Below are 23,794 nucleotides of genomic sequence, written 5' to 3'. Positions count from 1 at the left end.
AGGAAAAAAAAAGAAAATTGTACTAAACTGCCCAACTGTGATGTAAACACACACGACATAATTTTGAGCAACTGGTGAACACCATTTGGATATTTTCCTTCCAGTGACTCAGAGATGGTGACATCGAAGCCAGAAAGGGGAATTGACAGAAAACCCCTTCGCTTGGAGTCGGATGTGATCTACATAGTCATCATCATGGCCATTGGCTGTCCAACTTCAGAGTCTGTCCACAGCCCAAGCAGGGAAGGTATTGGTGCAGCCGCAGAACAGGACGCACCCGGATGAATCTTGACAATGAGGAACAGATATAACCAACAGACACAGGTAGAGGCCGATGGAGGATGTGCCCATCCTCCTCCCAGAAAGCAGGAGGCTAAGACATTCTATCCAAGGTGAGTGGGAAAAGAAATGAAGATTTATGTTACTTTTAAAAATTAGAAAGTTAATCGATACAGAGGGTGGAGTAAGTTAGCTCAGTCCTCCCGTATCATGGCAGGAAGTCAATAGATGATAAATCAAGAAATAGACAAACATATTATTTAGGGATGTGGGTGAACACCGGCAGAACCAAATCAGAAATGGTTAAAAAAATAACTTGCACTGGGGAAGAGGAGGTGGGTGACTCTCATTAAAATCCCTTCTCTCTGATTTAATTTTTAAAATAGTGTGAATGATTAAGTGCCTTTATACATAATAAGATAGATTTTAGAAAGCTTTTGAGTAGATTCTGAAGAATTTGAACTCAAAGAGGAAAATCATACCCTCTCTCATCCCTTTGATTTGGTAGGGTGGAAAAATAAGGAAATGATATTTATTAGCTATTCACCAATGGCAATGGCAATCATTGGAATGGAAATGGCAATCATTTTGGGGGAAGGAGGAGTGGATGAGATTATAGTAAGGGTACAAAGATAAACTCAGTTAGATTTTGTGTTATATTAAAAAAAATGTGTGTTGGTGGTGTATGTCTGTAATCCCAGTGGCTTGGGAAACTGAGGCAGGAGGATTGTGAGTTCAAAGGCAGCCTCAGCAACTTAGCGAGGCTCTAAGCAATTCAGTGAGACCCTGTTTTTAAATAAAAAATTTAAAAAAGGGGCTGGGAATATGGCTCAGTGGTTAAGCACCTCTGGGTTCAATTCCCAGTACCAAAAATAAATAAATAAAAGGACGTGGGCTTTAAAATGTTTTTAAATAAAAATAAAAATAAAAATGTGCTTTTGCATGACTTTTATATTTCTGATTTTTAGTTATAGATGGACACAATACCTTTATTTTATTTATTTTTATGTGGTGAGGATCGAACCCAGTGCCTCACACGTGCTAGGCAAGCTCTCTATCTGTGCCCCAGCCTCTCACTTATACATTTTGAAAGTATTTTGATTAAGAAAATACACCAGGAAAAATACCATGCAAAAAAGAAAACCATTATAATTGAATAGCCAGGGTCAATTTTTTTCAATAATAATTTTTTTCAATAATAAATGTGTGATCACTCAAAGGGTCCTCAAGGATCTCTGTCCCCTTTGCCTAAGGGGAAGAGGCCAGGAGGTCTGAATTCCCTTGGATTCCAACTCCCAGGACCAGGAGAGGACAGTCCTCGGTGGTGTGTTCTCCACAAGCCTCTGTGTGTTCTGCAAAAGTGCTTCGAGCACCTCCGGAGGACCAGGCACTTTTGGGAGGCAGAAGCCCTAAGGGAGCGTTTCCATGACAACCCCAACATTGACTAAGCCAGGGCCTCCTACTCGATGCTGCAGGAGCTTCACCTGGGTGCGCCATCTTTGCCTGCACCTCCCCTTCATGGTTGTTAGCTTACCTACTCTGTCTCCCTGGTCCTCGTCCAAGTCCTCAGGACCTGGCATTGTGTCCAGCAGACAGTGGCTGCTGGAGAGGTACACAGAGGGCAGGGAACCCCGGCCAGAGTACCCACCAATTGCAAACCCTTCGTTTAGCATGACTGATGGGCTCTCCAGGCTGGATGGGGGGCCTGCAGGGAAGACGTGCTAGCTTGAGCCGCAGGGGTGGGAGAAGATCTGTGAGCTGGAGAGGGGCTGCCCGGCAGGAAGGATGACTGCAAGATCTTTGCAAGGTTCCATCAGTGCCAGAAGTTTCTACATGGATGTCACTTTTTATTTAAACCGCCCCCCTCCCTGCCCCAGGGAGAATTAAAACACTGAGAATCATAAGGGACCACGGATTCCTCTTTAGGGGAAGAAGGAGGACAAGGCTGAGATGCTGTTTCACGGCGCCCTGTCACCAGGAGGCTGAGGACAGAGCTGGGCAAAGGTTTTAAAGAGACAGCTGAAGTTCTTGCCTGAGGGAAGAAGGGACACTCACAGGACGAACCACAGCAGGTGACACCTTGGAGAAGACTCAGACCTGGCAAACTCAAGAACAGGAGTCCAAAATTCCCCAGAGGCTTCCAGTTTGCTCAGAGTCAAAGTCAAAGTCCCTATAGCTCTTTTCAAGGCCTGGGGGTGGCCTGGCTCCCCCAGGACCTCGACTGACCCACTTCCCTCCTCCTCAGCCACACAGCTGCCTTGAGACCTCAGGTCTTTGCAGTTGCTATTCCTTTTGCCTCAATGCCCTTCCCCCAGCAACCACTGGACTTGGTTCTCGCCCCTTTCACATTGTAAATGAAGTGTCCCCTTCTCAAGGAAGCTCAAACTTCGGTGTCCACTTCACCCCAGCGCCCCGTGTCAGGGTAATTTGGAAGGAGTCCCTTGTGCTGGGAAATGATTCCTTACTTCTTAAGGCGATGAGAGGTCCCTGCAGCTAAGCCCCAGGGACTCTCGCTGGCAAATAGTCCTCCAGAGCTGGCCTCGCCCTGATTTCCTTGATCCAGACCTTATAATTCCTTCCATCCCTAACCCTGCCATCTCCCCACTGCTCAGGAGCTGAATCCTCCCCCCATCGCAGAGTGCAAAGGCACAAGGGGCAATTATTATGCTGCACGGTAGACCCTTTGACTCTGATTAACATCATTGCCTCTTGATTTGATCTTTTTTATTTTTCTCTAAACACCTAGAACATTTTGATCCCACGCCAGATTCATCTTTGGTGAAAAGCAATATTTTGAAGAATCCGAACTCACGGGGTGATGCAGATTTTTAAGGCATCTTCAGCTGAGAAACAGCTAATTGGTTCTGCGGCCCCGGGATTTGCAAAGGGTCAAAATGATTTGTTGTAAATATGCATCTCTATTAACTGCCCTCTGCCAAAACCAATTTCCAGGGGCGACAGTAGAATTTTGTAATGGATTAGATGAGAGAAGATGCCCCCCAGTCGTTACCCGTGAGTTTTTGAATCTCTCTCATTTAACAGGTAGGTATTATCGGATTCCAGAGCAGCAATGCATGATACCAAACAGCATATGCTACAGAATATAGAGTAGTGGAAATTCCATTTCCTAAACGTCCAGGTAACTAAATATATATAGAGACTCTTAGGCACAAGGAATAGAAGCAGTCTGCTGGGTGTATACACAATATGTCCACACAACAAGTTTGCACCCAAGGTATTGGAGGAATTTTAAGATGCGATGGTTGAACTATTCTGGACAATCTTCAAGGACAAAATGGAAAATAACAGATGACAAATAGCATGGAGATTTTTTTTTCAAGACTGGAAAGCCAGATTTCCATAAACTACAGGCTGCTGAATTATAAAAAAAAAATCATGACTGGCATAATAGGATATGTTATTAAAAGGGTGGTTTGTAAGCACTCAGGAGCAGAACAGCAATCGTTAGGGATTAGTGTGCTTACACCAGGAGAAGCGCAAGGTAATTGAGTTATCCTCCCTCCAGCAACAAAGTAATGTATATTTATTGAGCATCTACTATATACCCCAGGCTCTGGCGTTAGGCTGGTGATTCAGAGAAAGGTGGCGAATAGAGTTTGGGGATGGTAACAAAATATTTGTTGGTGTTAGGACCTGTCCGCCCCAAATTTCATCCATCTGCCCATTTCTGGTCCACTCAAGCCCAAGGTCAGCAAGAATCAGGCCTGGTGGTACATGGGTGCACTGACTGGTGCTCTTCAGAGATGATTTTGGCCTCTGAGGGATGCACTGGGGATTTGGCTGCAGATGGATTTTGCCTGTGGAATAGAGTTGTCCAAACCCAAAACCAGGAGGTGGACTGGGGATGGAATCCTTGACTTCTGCTTGACCCAGAGTCGAAAGCTCAAAGAGGTCAAATAAATACTGTGCCAAGATTAATCCTCAGGGAGGGGGACAGCCACAAACCTAATGGCATGCCCAAGTTTGCACACACTTGGCCCGGTAGGGAAGATGTGAGGCCCTCCAGTGGTCTGCTTACGTGCACCGCCCCGCCCCCCTCAGACGCCTGTGCTTCTCACTTCCAAATGATTGACACGTCACCTTTTAAAATAAAAATTTGCATTGAACCTCCAGAGACAGTGCTTCTTCACAGCTGAGTGCTACAGAGGCTAAAACTCTTATTGGCTTCACTATTTTTTCTCTTTGACCTTGACCTTGCTTGTGGCAACTGTTGGAGTAATTTTTTTTTTTTTCCTAGTCATTGAATGGCTCAGAGCTAGTGATTGATACCACACTCTCCTTGACATCAGAGCAGACAGGTAGAAGGAAACCCAGCCCGTTAGGCCTGGGCTTTTAAATCAAGGCAGTGTAGTGTGATGGTTAGGGCGAGTGAGGCTGAGGCTCACGTCCCTGTCACCCAGAAGCATGATCTTGGACAAGCTACCCTCTGAGCCTCCGTCCTCTTGCTAGTGGAGCAGAAAAACCAGAAGTAGACAAGGCCCATTATGAGATCAGCGCAGTCTGTTTAGGCCGGCATTAGGTAATAAAAGACCGCAGAGAGTGAGGTTTGAATCCTGCCTCTGATTGATTGCACACTTCTCTTTGCAAAATGGGGATAATAATAAGATCTATCTCCGGAGGAAGTCGTGGAGATGAAGCAGTGTTTGTAGAGTGCTTCCTGAGAACAGTGCCTGACATCAGTGTGTGTCAGAATCTGTGAAAGAAAGAAAAAAGAAAGAAAGGCAGGCTCAGGGCCTGGTCCTTGGATCTCTCTGGGGTTGGTTCTCATGGCCTGTCCCTCCTATAGCTCCCTGAAAAGCAGACCCTCATGATCCATAACACTGCCTCTCTGGCTTACCAATTCCAGGAAGGAGGGAAGATTTGCTCTGGAGGTAGCTGTCCCACCCAAGCTCACAGGAAGTAGCCACAGATGAGCCCCTTCCTTGGAGGGATATCTCTTCGGCTGAGAAGTTTCTAGACATTGCTGTTCACCTGCGGCATTGGGGAGCAAGCCTCAGCAGACCCCTGAAATGCCACTCCAATCCAGAATGCTCCTCCTTTATCTCTGCTTTACTGGCTCTCCTCGGGAAGGGAGGAGATTTCTATGCTTCCAAACGATAGCAAATCCCATTTCCCTTAGAGACCCATGACCAGAGCAGGAAGAGAGAGAGAGAGAAAATAAAAATCAACCTGTCACTTCATTTTGCTGGGTGACCTTGCAAATCTTTCTGATTGGTTGTTACAGTTTTTCCAGCCAGCACCCACGGCTGGGCTCTCTGTGTGGCGGGGACCTACATGTTGACTCTCAGCAGGGAACATGCATTGACTAGTGGAGAGTCTTAGGGTGCCCTCCCACTGCCACTTCCTTCCCTGATGTGGCACATCTAACTCTGGGGCAGGATTTCCTATTCAGCGTTGGCTCCTGCTATCAGCCACTCACAGACCCATGCTGTTGGTACCCAAGTTGACCTGTACCATTTTTTTTTAAAAGATCCTCTTCCCTTTGGGTAGACAGAGTTCTGGGCCAAGGTGTGAGTCTGATGAGTGGAGTGTGGGTGACTTTCAGCCTCGGCTGGACCCCAAGGCCAGACAGCTTTGGGTAGGGCAATGTCTTCACAAGCAACTTGCAGACCTGGCTAGGGGCAGTTTGCCTGGGGACAGGCGCACAATGGCTCAAACTCAGCTCTCCATCACTGGAACCAGTCCATGCACAGGGCATCACCATTCCAAAAAGGCTGCCCCATCACTTACCCACCCTGTTCCCCACCCAACTCCCTTCCTGAGACTGGTACCTGAGCACATCCAATCTGGTGATGAGATACTAGTCTCTCTTTTTCCCAGGTCCCCTGTTTGATATGCATGATTCTCTTGGAGCCACAGGCAGAGGAACTCAAAGTATTTGGAGAAAGGGGAGAAATTGGTATATGAGGCTAACCACCATTTTTCTTTGCAAATAGATATTGTCTAAAATGAATGAATCGTGAGCTCATGGCCAATGTGTTACTCAGAAGCTTGAAGGAGCCACAAGAACTAAATGTAAAACCGTTCCGAGCACTTGCTATTTTTGTTCTCTCCCCTTCGGCAGGTAAGGAAAATAATGCTCAGAGGGGGAGGGACTTCCAAGGTCCCCCAGTCAGGAAGTGGGAGGATCCAGATGAGACCACAACTCCACCAGGGCCCCAAACCCCTGCTATTATCCAGCATCCACTCTGGTCTTGAATAAATTGTGAAGGCACGTCGGCTCCTCTATTGGAGCGGTGCGTTCTGCCAGGGTCACAAGGATGTGGGAGGAGGAAATCAGCCTTGGGGTTTTCCAGGTTTCTCTTCAACCTCAGAAACATTGTTTTCATTGGGGGGACTTCCCCATGTCATAGCATAATTTTCAAATTGCTTAAAAAAAAAGACAATTCTTCTAAAATACGTAGTGAGTTTATGTCAGATTTTTTTTTTTCCAACTCAACTATAAGGAAGGGAAAAACTGGGTTATTTTATTTTTCAGGGAAAAAGTTCTCAAGTAAGATTGCTAAGTTAGATATAAAACGGATTCGTGTTCCGGAAAGCAAGTACTAAATCCACAATCTTTGGGGTTATCTCTTTTAATGAACAGAGATCATGTGTCCCTCTACTGACCAAAAATTACATGTATGCATTTTCTCAGGTTTCTACTAGGGGATATGCAGCAGCTAGGTCCAAATTTATTAAAAAAAAAAAAAAGAAGAAGAAGAAGAAGCAGCAGCAAAGTTAAACATATATGTCCCCAGAGAATGAGATGACTTCTCAGGTGAACTTGTTGCACACAGTCTGGGAGAACGTTAAAAGAATGCACCCTCGTTTTGCCTGATTCCTTGTTTTAATCATTTTTTTGACACCCACTAGTTACCCCATACAAATAAACCACACTGATCACCCAGCTTTGGGACACAGGCCAGCCACGGGCCTTTAGCCTAATCCAGAAGATACAATTTTGAGCGGTGAAACCAACAACAGTATTTTCAAAGCATCTACTTCTTAAAATGGGTGGGATTGTGGAGTCACACAGGAGAGGTAGAAAAAACATAAGGAGGGTCTTTCTACCAGCGATGACACAACTCAGAATGAGATTTCAAATATTCAGCCATCAGTAAAGCACAAGGCCAGCCCAGAAGAACAGATGGTTTCCCAGGGCCGAGAGGGTGCCTGTGGGGTCAGCTCTTCACCCTTCACTTGATGGATCTTAGGAATCTCTGGGAGGTTCCAGAAGGGGCCAGGGGGGCTGTAGCTGAGGTGGGAAGTCGGTGGAAACTTGCCTGTTCATCATGCTTATGTTCTGACCTCTACTTCCTGCCCAGTCCTGACTAAACCCACACACGGCCAGGTCACCCACGCCTATTCTAGGACCCCAGCCTCCTTCCTATGTGTTTGGGGGAGGGGGCTTGTGGATGAGGAGGAAGAATACAGAAGGGTACAGGGAGAAGAGCTCTAGAACGTTCTACACCCATGGCTAAGGGGGGGTGTGTGGCATTCAGTCCAGGACTGGGGGAGCAGAAGGGGCTACTTAGGAACTGTGTCTAAGCAGCCGTGTCTCCAAACCCAGGGGTCCTTATGGCGTTCCGAGTCTCCTGGGGGTAGAAGATGCCAAATGTGAGTCACCCCATCGGAGCCCAGGGCTCGGCACACAGGAATTCCTCCATAACTGGGATGTCTCTGTCTCCCCTCATGCTCAACCACATCTTTGCAGCTTCCCTGAAGCCTTCCGAACACATAAATAAAGCTGGAACCCCATCTGGCTGAAAAAGTCAACCATCTGGAGACGAGGAAATATGGGGGAACTTCTAATGACTGGCTAATTTTTTTTTTCCAGTTTTTCAGCCAGATGTTTGGTGTCATCTAGGCCCATCTGGAGCAGAAACAGCAGTTTATTGAACCTCTTTTCCATAAATTTTAAGTCCCCTGTCCTAAAATCCTAAGTGGGCTTTCTTTTCTTAGTAGTTCATTTAAAAAAAAATGAATTGAAAAAGTGATTATTGGCTTATAAAGGACAATTTAGGGATCAGATATGAAAATATCCAAAATTTGGATTAGAAAGGGCACTGAGGCAATTTGGGGGACTCAAAACTGGCATCCCGTAGGCCAGGTTCAGCTACAATGGAAACAATTAATGCCAGATTTTTTAAGAAGGCAAACCAGTTGCCCGCGTTTTAAAATCGAAGAGATTTTTGCACCCTGGCTTTTCTTTACAGGGAATTCTGGGCCCCATTGGGTGCACATCTCCCCGAGGTGAAAATCAACTGAAGTCAAGTCATAGTTGCTTTTTTAGATGGTGCTTGTGCCCTTCAATTTGCCACAGTCCCCACCACTCCCTACTGCCCCCACACTGAGACCAAGTTTCAGGTACCATATATCTTCCCAAATGTATTCTAAAACCCTGCCCCATAGAATCCAGAGGACTTTGAAATACTTGTTTCACACTTCACACTGCTTGCCTAGGCCACACGGACATTTATTTGTATTTCTTACTCCCTCATCTCACCATAAGTTCTTCTTCTTAGAATTGGGTCAACTGGGTTCCAATGGAGGACAACCAGTCACACGATGGAGCTAACTGTTAGTAACATTAAATGAATATATCACCCAGAGCTTCTAAGCTCCTAGGCCAGTGGTCTTTCTACCCATGAAATACATTGCTTTGGTTGTAGCTAGGACTTGAAGAGGTTTTTCTTAATGAGAGAGTTCCATACTGCACATGTTCTCACTCCAGTTCACGGGCTGCCATTGGAAACCTGCTGCAGGTTAGGGCGGGCACTACTTTGTGAATACCTCGCATGCTCTTCCAGATAATGAGTCAGTCATTCGTTTTGGTTTCTCAGTGTGGGTGTCTGTACATAGGTTGATTTTTTTTTTTTTTCATTCAAAGTGTGTCCTTTGTCACCTCTGAGTTGGTGGTATCTGGTGGCTCTTGCTCTCCTGCTGATGCCACACAGGCTGAGTGTTCTGAGATCAGGGACTTCTAGAATGGAAAAACCCATGTGGCTGGGCATTCTCCTGAGCTGATGCTTGTACCAGTAGCAAACTATCCATCAGAACACGAATTAATGTTCTCTAGCAAATGCTCTGAGGAGCAGCCTAGTGTAGATTTTAAGTATTGACTGCTGAGTGGAGGTTTGTGACCTTGGGCAAGTTATGTAATTTTTTTTCCTCAGTTTCCTCATCTATAAAATGAGATTAATGATAATTGTACCTACATCACTGAGCTCTTCTGAACAGGAAAGCATTTCATCAAAAGTTTAAGATTTTTTTTTGAAATTCATAGAGCAGTGTTAGCATGTAGTAAGGGCTAAAGATAAATGACATTCTGGTGGGTTATGGGAATAAAAACTGGAAATATCCTTCTCTTCCTTGAGTGATGTGATCCTCATTATCAAACATAGTCATGTCCAAGCCCCTTGTAAATACTCAATATGTGTTGGCTTGAACCTCATGATTACCTGGAGGACTTAGAAAATTCAGATTCTAGCGATCCATCATAGACATATAGAAGCAAGAGATTTAATTGTGGGTTCTGATGATCTATTTTAGAAAAACTCATCATGAGATTCCAATGTCTAGTCAAGTCAAGGAACAACTGAAGGTATTTTCTCCTATGTGAATATCATTGATGTTGGGGACTCCAAGGCTTCCTGGAGACTCCCATTCCCCATTGGATAGTTATTTATTTTTAACTCTAGTCCCTACTTCTACCCACATTGAGGCTACATAGAACATTTCAAATCTCTCTTCCAAATGACAGCCTTTCAGATACTTGCAGACAACTGCCATGTCCCTCCTGAGCATTTTCTTCTTTTGGACAAATTAGCCACATTGTCTCTTGGCTTTTAAAAATGTATGGAAGGAGGAACTCTTCTGATTGGCTCTGTAAGAAAATTGAGCTACAAGATCCACTCCCACCCCTGGTCTCCTTGGATACATAAAGGACCAGAAGATGAAGATGTTGAGGCTCGGGGACAGAAAAGAGATACCAAATAGGAGATGGCTATGCATCTTCAATCTCAGAGGATGGAAATAGATGTTGCCTACAGCCTGTATCTTACCATACAGACACCAAAGGGTCCCGCAAATTTCTCGAACACTTGATATATTGGGTATATTAAGAAAGAATCCCATTTCAAATGTTAGCCAGGCCCATCTACATGTTAGTGATAGGGCTGTATACATTAGCTAAAAAATTTGTTGTGATCCATTAATGTTTGTGCATCTTGTTGTATTTAATATTTCAAAAGTATAAAAATGATTTAGCTGGGCCAAATTGTAGGAAGACTGCAAATGAATTTTCTCAGAAGAATTCACTTGCCTAAGAACACATCTTCAATTCATCCAGTTCTTTCTTGAGTCAATTTCTCACTTCTCCCACCAAGCCCACAGAAAGCCTGGGTGGATTTCCAATTCCTTGTGCAAATTGTGGGTGTAGGACATGATGTTGGGAAAAAAGAGGAAACCATCACTTGAGAAATTCTGAGCAAGGGTTCAGAAATTTTAGGCCACACTTCTGCTCTGACAGATTTTTTTTTCATAGAGTATAATGGGGAAAGCCAAAATTGGTGTTTCATTGGGTACTTCCAGGTTTAGTTGCAAGAAGCAGAAGGACTATAAATGACTAAAACATGATATACCTATGTGCCATTTGGGGCTTGAGAGGTGCTTCAGATTTTTTAAATGCCATCTCTGGAACTATGTAGGCATCCAAACGTTCACCATATCCCAGTATCACCAAAATATAATTTGATTCCTTCTTGCCAACATAGGAAAAGGAATTCATGGAATTTCCTAAGGAAAATGACTTCACCATCCAGCTTGTGCATGATCACAAAGAATCACAAATATTAACATTTTGTCAATGTTTAAGAAAGATTCATCTCACAATTTTCAGTCAGTGCCCTGGATACAGTAAACCTGTTGGAGAATGCTTAGGCAAGACCACCAATTGCAAACTAATCATTGCTCCTATTGATACATTGAGAGTTGGAGAGGGCAAAGGTCTTGGCCAAGGTTACACAGGTCATTTGCAGCCTTGCTCGGGTCTTTCGACTTCACATGATCATAGTTGCAATTTAAGTAGCCCCTTCCTACCTGGGCTTCCCACCAGTTGCAAATATGCGTTGGAAACACAATCAATTGTAGTAGCGCTACAGTCAGGAGAGCAGTTGTTCAGAGTCAGGGCATGGGAAGAAGGCCAGGGATGGTGCAATATTACACTAGTGAGTGATGTCATAGCATGACTTCCTAAGACATTTACATAAATGCAAGTTCTCCAGAAGCTCTGACAATATCAGCCACTGGGAATGCAGGTATAGAGAGCTATGACAGGAAGGGAGGGGAGGACATAGGAAATCCATATTTTCTTGCTTATCACTGTGATAAGCTTGACAGATTCCTCAGAAGCCTGGAAAAAAAAACTGTCTACTGTCCCTCTAATCCAGTGACTTCCCTCAGGCATCCAGGTTCCACAGGGCTTTGATTTTCTTCTTTATCTCTATTTTCTCTCCCCATGATACCCAGGCACTGCCCAGAGCTACCGAGAGTCAACCCTCATGTAGTGAAACAAGTTCAAGAGTGAGATAGGCTACCCATTCTAAAATGGCTCTGTCCTCTTCATTATAATGTAGAACAAATCCTTTAATCTTTAGAATTAGAAGTGATGAGCTGCAGTTCTTGGGGAATCAACCTTATGTAAATGCCATGAAATATTATTTGTGGGGTTTGGGGATGATTTAGGAATGAAGGCAGGTGGATTCAATTCCTAACACTTCCGTTTTATTTTGATCCAAAATAATGACACAGGTATAAATAAGGAAGTTTTCTTTAAACGTGTGTAGCAGGAGGTGGGGGTTTCCACATGTTACCCTGATACTGGTTGGCATTGGAAGTTTATGACAATATCTAGTTAGACCAAACTCAGAAGAAACTGAAAAGACTATGTTAAGAAATAGCTCAGGATGCACCAGGTCAGACCAGGGTCGGTCTCTCTCTCTCTCTCTCTCTCTCTCTCTCTCTCTCTCTCTCTCTCTCCCTTCTATCTTGGCTTCCTCTTTTCCTCACCCCACCACTGAAATGCAATCAAAGCAACTGTGAAGACCCTCTTCTCTAACCAGAGACCCAAGCAGTTCACAACATGCCCGAGGATTCTGGATTTCGAGATATCTCAACTGCAGAAGCTGCCTCGAGTGTCACCCAAATCTCGTCACATGAAGCTTACACCAAAAACAATCAACAAGATCCAACACTTCCATCCCACACAGCATCGGTCTTGCTGGGAACAGTCTGGAGACCTGCACATTCTCAGCAATAATCCCAACTATTCCTCTTTCCCCACCACTGCCTCCACAGCTCCCTGAACACCCACCAGATATCAGAAGCTGGATAATTCAGAGCCATCGAGAGGAATTTGTAAATACCTTCTAAGCAGCAGGTCCTCCACAGCCCCGAATGGGTCATTACTTCTTCATTCTTCCTGCTGGTTTCATTATCACTTGTAGATTTAGTCCTGCACACGCCTCTGGAATATAACCAGTAGTCCGTGCCCACTGCAATGGTCATTAAACTAAAAGCTGCGAAGGCTCCCACGGTGGTGATCAACATCTGGATACCTCTGTCACACATCCTCATAATTCTTCATGGTACTCTGGACGTCTGGGGGTTGGAGGTGGGGGGGGGGGAGATTCAGTGCCGGAGGAGAAAAAATCACTCTGCAGCTGTGTAACCTAGGACAGGCTCTCCCCACAATTCAGATCTCCTTTTGTCAGCATCCACGGGGACTTTAGGAAAGCTGGGGTTTCCTGTCTTGAGCTCTCTCCAGTTCCCTGGGTCGTCTATGGCCCTCGGGAGGGTGCTGGCTCCAGGGGGTTGGTCCACATCACTGCTGCCTTCGGAGGGTCCCTGGCTTCCTTTCATTCCTCAGCAGCTTGGTAAGGACAAGGGTTCGTGCAGGGCATGGCTTCAGAGCCTGGAGCCTCCAGCTCGCTTTGAGATGCGCCTGGCTCCTCACAGCCCCCTGGAGACTCAAGGAAAAGAAATCCGGAGAGGTCTGTGTGCGCGTGTGTGCCTGTGTCTGTGTGTGTGTGTGTGCGCGCGCGCGCGTGTGTGTGCGTGCGTGTGTGTGCGAGCGCGTGTGCTGGGGGTGAGGGCGGATGGCAAAAAATAGCACTGCTGGGAGGCGATCGCTGAGAAGAGTGTTCACTGCTTCCCCAGCCTCCCAGGAAAGCTCTCCGCCTGCTCCCCACACCCCCGCCCAAACTGGGGAAAAAGGCAGAGTCCTGGGCGGGGGCCGCCTGGTTTCCTGGGAGGGCAAAGGTCCGTGGTGCTGAAGGGACAGCTCCCCGCCTGTTGCCCGGCCTCCGGCTCCTCCCGCCCGGGTTGGATGGTCCGTGGTGCTGAACGGACAGCTCCCTTCTGCAGCTGCACCCCTGCCTGGATTGCGCCTGGGCCAGGGACCCGGGATGCACCAGGGTCGCTCCCCGGGCACCTTTCCCCGGCCAGGCAGCAGGCTCGGCTCCGTCTAGTCCTGCCCACGCTCCGCGCAAAGTTTCGGGAGTCCAGGGCAGTCAGCGCCCTGGCTTCTTGGCGCTGCGGCACGATCCTCGTCCTCCGCTCCGCCAAGGGTTAAGGAGAGGGGAAGGGGAAGCAGCCCGCAGCGCACTCTGGCGCTCTCTCCGCGCCCACCCGACGCAGCCGTGGCCAATCAACTCCCCTCCCCCGCCCCGGGCCCCGGGAGCCAGGCAAGTTTGCTTTTTGCTGCGGGAGCTGCTGGAAACCCACTGGGGACAGAGAAGATCGGAGAGACCTAGCCTTCTTAAAGGGACCGACGGGTCTGGGTGACGGTTCTGTGGCTCACTTGGGCCGGCAAAAGTGTTGGCACAGGCGCATCTGTGTATAGTCTGTCTCAATTTGGTTCCCCAGAAAACAAACCAATATGTCTACCCTCCTTTCTCTGGAGCTCTGGTTTACATGGGAGATAACGTGCTCAGATCAGACCAGGGAACTCTTCATATAAATATGAACATGTACTCCTAAAAGGACCAAAGGAACTAAATGCGCATATTCTGTTGTTCACATATCAGGGACCTTGAGTGATGGGATATGAGATTTGGGTTTCTGCATAAACCTCTTACATATGTTAACACCTTTACATTTGAGGGGCTCATGAATCCAAGGTGTCTGAGCCATTGAAAATGTCAGATTCTTTCCAGAGCTCCCTGTGATGTTCATTTGTTAACATCCATGTCGAAGGCAGACCACAAAACAGGTGAAGTCTGAGCTGCTTTCCTTGTTAGTCCAAAGTACAAATGCCTTTGCATACCTGAAAGCTCTCTCCTTTGGAAATAGACCATGTTGCAAAGGATCAGCCCTGAGCCAGCCAGTACCATGTCTTCCAGCACACACATGAGCACCCACAGAGTTAGTTGACTGAAGACATTCTACAGAGTAGCTCTTATGTTTTTTTTTCTTGTGCTATTATATGACTGATACAGTCAAAGGTTGAGTGTTTGCAATCGAGGCTGCTTGAGTTGCTTCTGCTGTCCCTGAGATGTGTCCACAACTAGCTGTCACAGTTAAGTGTTATTTTACTGGACAAAAATGTAATAGGAGATAATCACTGACAAGATACTGCCACGGAGCCATCTCTGGCTGTCTGAGAACTACTATTCCATTGATTGAGTAGCAGCATGTATCAGAAGGCTCTCAAAAGCCACTCCCAACTTCTCCATGACGTTGCTGTTTTTATTTGGTGTTAAGGTCATTTGAAGACTTCATTCATGGTGTTAGATATACATGTATGTGCATGCATTGATTTGAATACGCCATTATGGTATGATTTGTATTTGAATGTTTACCTGTGCTGTGTTCAACTTTGCTGTGAGTTCTGAATGCCTGGAGATTTGTTGCAAAGGCTGTGTATATGCAGCACTGTCATGGCCCATGTGCTCATATCTGATATAAACATGCAGCAGTGAGCATGCGTATTATCATAGGTTGGCATGTGTAGCTTTTTACACATATGTGCTTGATTTCATGTGAATGTATCATGCTTTATACTGAAAATTTGCTGCATAAACAAAAGAATTGCAACACATAACTTGTAGCCAGGATCACATGTAGCCATACCCCAGCAGATAATGGAGTAAGTTGTACCAAGCCTCCTACCAGTAACTTAGTGCTGTTTCTTTTTCCTCTAATGAAAATTCTCTTCTCCATAAAATATCCTGCCTTGGTTATTATTAGTTTTTTTTTTTTTTTTTTAAGGAAAAGGCCATGTATAACAGGGAGGTGAAATTGTTCTTTTCTGGTGGAAGTTATTAAATTAGTGAATTTTCCTTTCCCACTCTCAGAAACTTAAGCAATATGAACTAATTCATACTGACCCAACAGTCACCCCAAGACATTTTATTCTTGCATGACTCCAGTAAGGGGCGAGAAAGGTATTCTATCAAAGTAAGACCAGGTTGACAGAAAGTCAAGGGGCCTTGGGGAGAGTGTGCCAATCGCTCCATTCACCAGATCTGCAGTAAAAGAAGAGCAGGTCCATCTCCACCCCTCAGATTGTACTAGAGCCCAGACATCCAGGTGTGGTGGTCAAGAAGTTGTTCTGCGAAAGAATCAAGTATCCAGGTAGGCTGGTGGGAAGAAGGGGTCAGGAACCCAGGTAGATGAAGGTAACAATCACAGTCACAACGTGGAGAAAGGGGACCCAAGAGAGTTGCAAGAATGGCGATGTACACTGAGCTTTTGCCTTGGTTAGGCAAGAGCATCCTCTGTAACTCTTGTCCAGAGCAGAAGCTGATCAGAGAGTGTGGGAAGTCCTGAACCTGCATATGGAGCAAGTCAGAACACCTGACTGGAGTGGGAGTGCGGAGGCAGGGAGACCGCCAGTTAGTTCCTGATAATTCCTCCCCACTTACTAGGGGGTGACCTCATCCTTTCATTCAATAGAACGTGTAGGTGTGTACACGGTGCGTAGAAATCTGTTTCCAAGTCTAGGTGCAATTTCCATTTCTCGCCACTAGAGGGCTCGTTCGCCAGATCAATCAGGGCCCCCAGAGATTCCCAGAGCCCTCCCTCAAAGCCAAGGAGCGACAGTCCTCTGTGTTGGCTGATGACCCTTTCTGATTCTACTTATCTGGCAAGAGTCTGGCAGAGCATTCAGACAGCTTGACACTCATGTGGGATTCTCTTAAGACTTTTTTCTCCCATCTGACTCTTAGCTAGTGAGTAGCTGGCACAGCGTATTTGTGTGGTTTTTTTCCTGCTCATCCTTTTATATCAGTTACTCACCTCTGGAAAAGTGAGTTCCCCGTGAAAGTGGTTAATTCCACCTTTATGTATATCTATAAATCATCATTTAAAGATAAATAAATGCATTTATCTTTATTACAGATAAATTATCTTTATTTAAATTATACATATTTATATATATTTAATATATATAAATTATCTTTATTTAAAGATAAATAAATAAATGGGAATAGAGGGAAGGGGGAGGAGAGGGAATGGAGGGGCAGGAGGTGGAGTCCAGGCCTGAAATGCAGTAGATCAAATTCCTTGCATATATGATTACGTCAAAATGAACCCAACTGTTGTGGGTAACTATAATGCACTAATAAAAGCATAAAGAAAGAGAGAGTGGCTCTGTTATTTAAGGAGCACCAACAAGTCATTCAATTCAATCATTGCTTCTTGTGTCCCTACTAAGTGCAAGACAATCTGCTCCATACTTTGGAACAAAGATATAGTCCTCATTCCCCCAGAGGCCAATTATGTAGTGAGGGATTTGTACTAGTGAGCACATTTTTTTTGTCTGTAAACTGCAGAAATTCGCTGGCACTAGCTTGAGAAAATGGGGGGCTTGGTAGAAGGATGTGGCAAACATTTTAAGGATCCGTGAGGCCAGGCACCATGAGGCCTCGACAAAGAACTAGAATTAGGAAAGACAAAGCCATCAGGAGTTTTGACAGTTGTTCCATTTTTCATCTTCTCCTCTTTTCATATTTTTTAGTTGGAAGAAATTGTTTTGCCTTCTCTACTCTTTGATCTTCAAGATGGGAGCGAGATGTTGAGTCTCCGTGTCATTTCTATTCAAGGAACCTAACCCGACTAAAAATGAGAAGAAGTTTTCGTTTCCTGTCCAAGTTTCCAGAAGAGACAATCTGATTGGCAGCCTGTGTGTGTAGCATTTCCAGTCAGTGGTGGTGCTCAAGATGACGGGTGACCAGCACAACATGGCCCCTGGGACCAGCCCCGGTGGGTGAGTTGGGGAAGGACGGTAAAATCCTTATATGACAAAGAGACAAACAAAGATATATGTCTCTGGCTGATGAGAGGGTATCTCGAACTTGGGAATTTTATTGAAAATCACAAAAGTGACCAACAGAACCAAAAATATCCTCTGACTATATTTGGAGAAGAGGAGAGATTGGCGTAACTTAAACTTAGACAAAAATCATTACTCTTGATGGCTCTTGGGGAAAAGGACCAGGTGGGGCCAGGATATCTGTTTTTCATTTAAAGTCTTTTCTATCCTATTTGATTTCTAATCTTGTGCATGTATACTTTGATAAATGTTTAAAGTTAATTAAAAAACAAATAAATGTCCACAGTAAGCCGCAGGTCAACCGTCCATGTCTCTCAGCCACCTTCTGCTTTATCAATACAAAAATTCCAGCTGTTTCCTGTGACTCATCCATTTCTTTCCTGTGCCTGGAATGCTCTTCCCCGAGATATCCTTTTAATTAAATTTTTTTAAAATTTTGGAATAATTTTGAATCGACATAGAAATTTTTTGCCATTAGAAGATATTCTCACATATTGATCCCTCACTTCATTCAACTTAAATGTCACCTTCTTAGAGAATCTTCCTTTCATTGCTCTAAAATATCACCCCACACTGTCTGAAATATCCTTCCCCCATCCTCCCACTCTGTTTTCCCTCATGATATTTATCATTTCCTGACTGCGTATCGTGGATATGTGTGCATACATGGAGACACATGCATATATGTTTTTGCATTTATTTTCATCTCCCTGAGAAGGACAGGGGCTTTTGGTTTGTTCATGTCTAAATTACCAAACCCAAGACTACTGCCCAGGATTTAATAGATATTCAATTAGCATTTGCTGAGTCAATTAATTGCATATATAAATGATTAAGTTTCCCACCTGCGACAGGCACTGGGGAGTTGATAATAAGCAAGAAACACAGTGACCTTGATCACCTGGCACTTTCAGTGTAATGGGGAGGACAGAGATCACTGGGCCAATAAGAACAATTGTAAAAGATGCTCTTGATGCCCTACTCAGATTTCTTTTCCTAGGTTGGTGCATTTACCTTCCTCTATTCCTGACCCCACCCAACCCACAACTGCCCCTTCTTGAGAGAACTAACCTCAGCTCATGGGATCTGTCTTGGCTAAGGAAAAACTGCAGTCTCCAGTGCCCCAGGGCAGCCTGCAGCCAGTCAGAATTGGGTCCAGGGCAGAGACGGCTCCAAGATGCAATTTATGCTCCAGAGTCCGTTGTGGATTGCTATGACCCATGCAGCATCAATAAAGGATTCGTGAGTAGGGGTGACTGGAGATGGAGGAAAAACACAGAGACATCATCCAGTCAAGCTGGGGCCAGGTGGGACACTGCACTCTAATGGAGGAACAGTGACTCAGAACTAGCTCGGCAGGTTGATTTTACAGGGTCTCATAATCAGGAAGTTAAACTACAGGAGCATTGGAAAACGTTCAAGGCTTGTGAGCTGTCAGAGGCTTCTCTGTGCACTAAAATGTTACAGAGTTAGAAACATTTTTTGCTGCTATCCTCCTGTTGCAGTGCTAAGAAATTTCTGCTATTATCCTGCTATACCCAGAACACCTATTGCCCTGGGATGTCTGATAACTGTTAGAGACAGTGGATCGGTCTAAGACTCAACTTTATCACATCCTTAATTGACTTGGTCTTCTTTCCCCGTGGTCCTTAAGCCACAGTGTACATTAGAATCATTGAAAAGTCATGGCAAATGCCAGGATACTGGGTTCTACCCCTGGAGTTTCTAAGAAGGGTGGTGCTTAAAAATGTTCATTTCTAGCAATAAAAAAAAAATCACTTGTTCTTATTCATCCTGGATCCCATACTCCACCCACTTCCCCTGAAGATCACTTCCTCAATAAGTCAGGATGCATCTGAATCCCTGCCTCAGATTCTGCCTCTGGAGAATCCCACCTAAGACAACAAGGAGGGCTGAGAAGTGTTGTGTAGGCGGACTGTAGGTCAAGGACAATTAATGCCACCAAAGGTCATCAAGAGTGCTTCACTGAAGTTCCACTTTATTGGAATTTTTTTTGTGTGTGTGTGAACTCAGGGGCGCTCGACCATTGAGCCCCATCCCCATCCCCATCCCCAGCCCTATTTTGCATTTTATTTAGAGACAGGGTCTCACTGAGCTGCTTAGCACCTCACTCATTTGCTGAGGCTGGCTTTGAACTCGCGATCCTCCTGCCTCAGCCTCCGAGTTGCTGGGATGACAGGGGTGCGCTGCCCCTGCGCCCGGCCAATGGAACTCTTAAGGATGAACAGTCTAGTGAAGGGCTGGGGGAACTTTTTGCACGCAGTTGAACCAGCATGTTCAAAGCCCTGGTCCATGATGAGTTTGGGGGAAAGAGACGAGTTCGCCATGGCTGGAGTGTAGGGGGTTACTGTAGCTGGCTTCTTTCCTTGCTTGACACATTATGTCCAAACAGATGTTCCGTCACAGATCCTCTCCACCGAAAATATGCCACGCTTATTAGCGCTGGGAAGAAAATATGTGACCAAATAATTTTCCATCTTGATCTGTAGCAACTTGGGGTGGTCAGTGAAACTCCTGAAAGATCTCTTGAGTCCAAAAGGATGTTCGTCTTCTCCGATTCCACCCCAGATGAGCCCAGGGGGAGAGAGAGGGATAACAAAGAACCTTCCAGAGGCTAATAGAAGGATGATGGAAATTAATGGATAAGGGAGTTGCTGTCTGATAAAAGAACAGGTGTGCCAGCCCGGACCCTTCTTCCACTCCCAGGTGAGCAATGTTGCTATTCTTGCTCAGGTGGTTGTTTCTATATGCCTTGGACTGCTCTGTGTACTTTGGTCCCTGAATTTGAAAGTCCTCACTGGCTGTCTGGTTCCTTCCGCACTCTTGAATAATGGGCTTGCTGGGAGCAAGCAAGTTGTTTTTTCTTTCTTTTTTTTCTTTTTTAGTTTAGGCCACGAGAAGATACACCTAGGCCAGCTGAAGGGCACAGCACATCACCTAGAAATCCTGCATTTTTAAATGGGTGAGACTTTGAGTGGTAGCCTTTGGGAAAAGGTTAATGTGTTCTCCACGTAGAAAGGACTCTGCTAGCAAAGGAGGGGATGGTTGCAGTCACCCGTCATTGCTTAGCCTGGGTCTTTCTTTATTTCTTCTTACTAATAAAACTCCAGTGGAAATGGGGGACATTTTTGTAGAGTTGAAAGAAAGTTGCATTTTTTTTAGTCTTCTTTAAAAAGAAGGGTAGACCTGTGACGAAATTCTGATCAATAAAATATAATTAAAATTATATGTTGTGTGGACCATAATTAAAAGGTGGGAACAATCCAAGTGATGATTGACAGATGAATGGAGAAACATAATGCGGTATCTACATACAATGGAATATTATGCAACCATGAAAAGTTCTGAAGCTCAGATATATGCTACCACATGGATGGAACTCTAAGACATTTGTATGCTAAGTGGAAATCGCCAGACACCAAAGATTCCACCCACATGAGGTTCCTAGAACTGGCAAATATGTAAAGATGGAGGGTAGATTGCAGGTTATTAGGGGCTGAGAAGAGAGGATAATGGGAAGCCATTGCTTCTCTGATATAGAATTTCCATGACGTTTATGAAAACATTTTAGGGAAAATGGCCAACATCACAAAACACTGTGAACATCCTTCACGCTACCGACTCATACACTTAAAAATGGGGGAAAATGGCAAATTTTATGTTTTATGCATTTCACCACAATAAAAAAGTTTTGTGGAGCTGAGTGCAGTGACGCACGCCTGACATCCCAGTGGCTTGGGAGGCTGAGGCAGGAGGATCGAGAGTTCAAAGCCAGCCTTGGCAACTTAGTGAGGCCCTAAGCAACTCAGTGAGACCCTGTCTCTAAATAAAAAAATAAAAAGGCCTAGGGATGTGGCTCAGTGGTTAAGAGCCCCTGGGTTCAATTCCTGGTACCCTCCCTGCAAAAAATGAGTTTTGTAGGTTTTCTGTTAAATGTCCTTCAAGGGGGTGTTGGTGGTCAGGCTTTGTCAGCACATGTGTGGTGGCATTTGCTTTTCAGTCTCTTCCTGCCTGGAACCAGGATGCGATGCTGGAGGCTGAGCAGCTGCTTTATTCCCATAAGGTAGCGAGTGCATATTTGGGGCAGCTTCAAATAAAATCGGAGAAGCCCGCGTCTCTAGTCGAATCACGGGCCCACCATCGCAGCCCAGGACTCCTTACCTCCAAAATTCTTATTCCAAGACAAAAATACACTCTTTGACTGATTTCACTTGTTTTCAAGTTTAACCACTGAGCACAATTCTAACTGATATGGAGGAGGTAAAGTCAGATTAGAGTCTACTGGTCAGGAAGCGTCCAGTCACAGTTGACAGAAAGCCAATTCAAAGCACATAAAACCGAGAAAAGTGATGAATCTGTGTGTAGCTTCAAAGTCCACGTTCAGGCAGGACCGGATCCAGGACCCTAAACAGGAGCATCTAGGACGGGCCTCTCTCTGCCTCAGCCCTGACCCGCTCTGCACTGGCTCTGCCATCAGCCTGGCCCTCCTCTGAAGCACCCAGAACTCCTGATTCTCATTGGTCCATTGGCTCATGCCCACCTGGATGCTGTCATGGTGGGCAGAAAACCATTCATGGACCTCATAGCTGGGCTGTCTTTCTAACTTCAGACACATGGGGAGGAAGATCTATCTTGTCTTAATCCATGTGCACTGGGAGTGGGGTGGAGGGATGATTCTTTAGAGAAAACTGAGGATGTTGTCACCGGAAAAGGGATGGATAGATGGTGGGAAGAAAAAGTAAGAGCTACTCACTGTGCCCTGCAGGCAGGTAAACGCCACATCACGCTGAGCACTGTCACCACAGGAGATCATCCAACAAATTAATCTACACTGATTTGCCAAGCACTGCTGTAGGTACCGAAGCTACAGAAGTGAGCAACCCATCAACCAAAGAGCAACGTGTTAGTCAGCTGTCTGTAACTGTAACAAAATACCTGAGTTAACCAACTTATAAAGAAGAAAAAGGTTTCTTTTTGACTCACTGTTTTGGAGGTTTCAGTCTTTGATGGGTCAGTCTCATGGCTGTGGGTAAAGAAGCACATCAGAGCAAAACTGCTCACCTCATGGCCAGAGAGAGAGGGGGGTAGGAAGGGACCAGAGTCCCATAATCCCCTTTGGAGGTGTACCCTTAGTGAATTAAGGACCTCCCACTAGGTTCCACCGTCTTCCTGTAGTGGCACCCTGTAACCAAGCCTTTAACACATGGGCCTTTGAAGGACATTGAAGATCCAGTGTCAGCATGCAGGTCATGATAAATGCTGTGAAGACAAATGAAATTGTGTAACGTGACATGTGATCCGTGTCGGAAGCCGCTGAATTGCTTTTGGTAGCATGTTCGGGGGAACATTCTGGGGAAATGATTTTGGAGTTAAGAAAAGTCAACGATAGGGGCTGAGGTTGTAGCTCAGCGGCAGAGCACTCGCCTCGAGAGTGGAAGGCACTGGGTTCAATCCTCAGCACCGCCTAAAAAACAAAGGTATTGCGCCCACCTACAACTAAAAGAAAGTTAAAAAGGAAAGAAAGAAAAGTCAATGCTGGAGGAAGAGCCAACCCTAACAGGATCTAGGGAAGCGTTCCCAGCGGCATGATCATGAGCTTGGCTGGTTGAAGGTCAGAAAGGATGGGGAGGCAGGAATTCCATACCCAAGAAGAAAAATGGCGCATGATGAAGTCATGGAGTTAGGCTGGGCCCGGATCGCGGAGACAGAGGTGGCCAGTGTAGACGGAGTGTGGGTTCCATTCTTTCACAGTGTGATGTCATCGCGTGATTCTGAGCAAGGGATTGATAAGATGTGGCGTGTGGTCTGGAGAGTCCACCGTAGCCCTGGAGTGGATGATGAACTCTATAAGGGCCAAGAATGAGGGTCAGGAGATAAATCAGGAACCCATGGCCTTAACTTGGGCTGGAGATAGCCGCATCCTGGACTTTTAAGAAATACGTCCTTTTCCTGCGGGCCATGGAGAGCCCTGGGAAGTTCTAAGCAGGGGGTGATGGATCGGCTTGTGTTTTTCCAGTAGCACATCAGTGACTTAGGTCTGCTCCCTGGGGTAGAAATGATACCAGGGACCCAGAAGAAGGCAAGAAAAGAGTAAAACCTTTCGGCTCCGAGTTTCTCTGGGGCAATTGCTTTCCTTCTCATCTCCTAAATTGAAGT

At 45.4% G+C, this 23,794-nt stretch overlaps 1 protein-coding gene across 1 annotated transcript in view; it reads right to left on the bottom strand.

Annotated features, from left to right (window-relative positions):
- Cacng3 (calcium voltage-gated channel auxiliary subunit gamma 3) overlaps window positions 1-13,954 on the bottom strand; it is a 78,742-nt gene extending 64,788 nt beyond the window's left edge. The window contains exon 1 of the mRNA XM_046454628.2: window positions 12,708-13,954. Coding sequence (XP_046310584.1) covers window positions 12,708-12,918 — 211 coding nt within the window. The 5' untranslated portion in view covers window positions 12,919-13,954. The remainder of the gene's footprint in view (window positions 1-12,707) is intronic.
- Window positions 13,955-23,794: the final 9,840 nt, after the last annotated feature.

The sequence above is a fragment of the Marmota monax genome, unplaced genomic scaffold, assembly GCF_021218885.2.
Source record: "Marmota monax isolate L192 unplaced genomic scaffold, Marmota_monax_Labrador192_F-V1.1 WCK01_AAM20220418_F8-fsc00086, whole genome shotgun sequence".
Lineage (NCBI taxonomy): Eukaryota > Metazoa > Chordata > Mammalia > Rodentia > Sciuridae > Marmota > Marmota monax.
The sequence above is the reverse complement of the archived record's forward strand: the minus strand, read 5'-3'. Positions and strand labels throughout refer to the sequence as shown.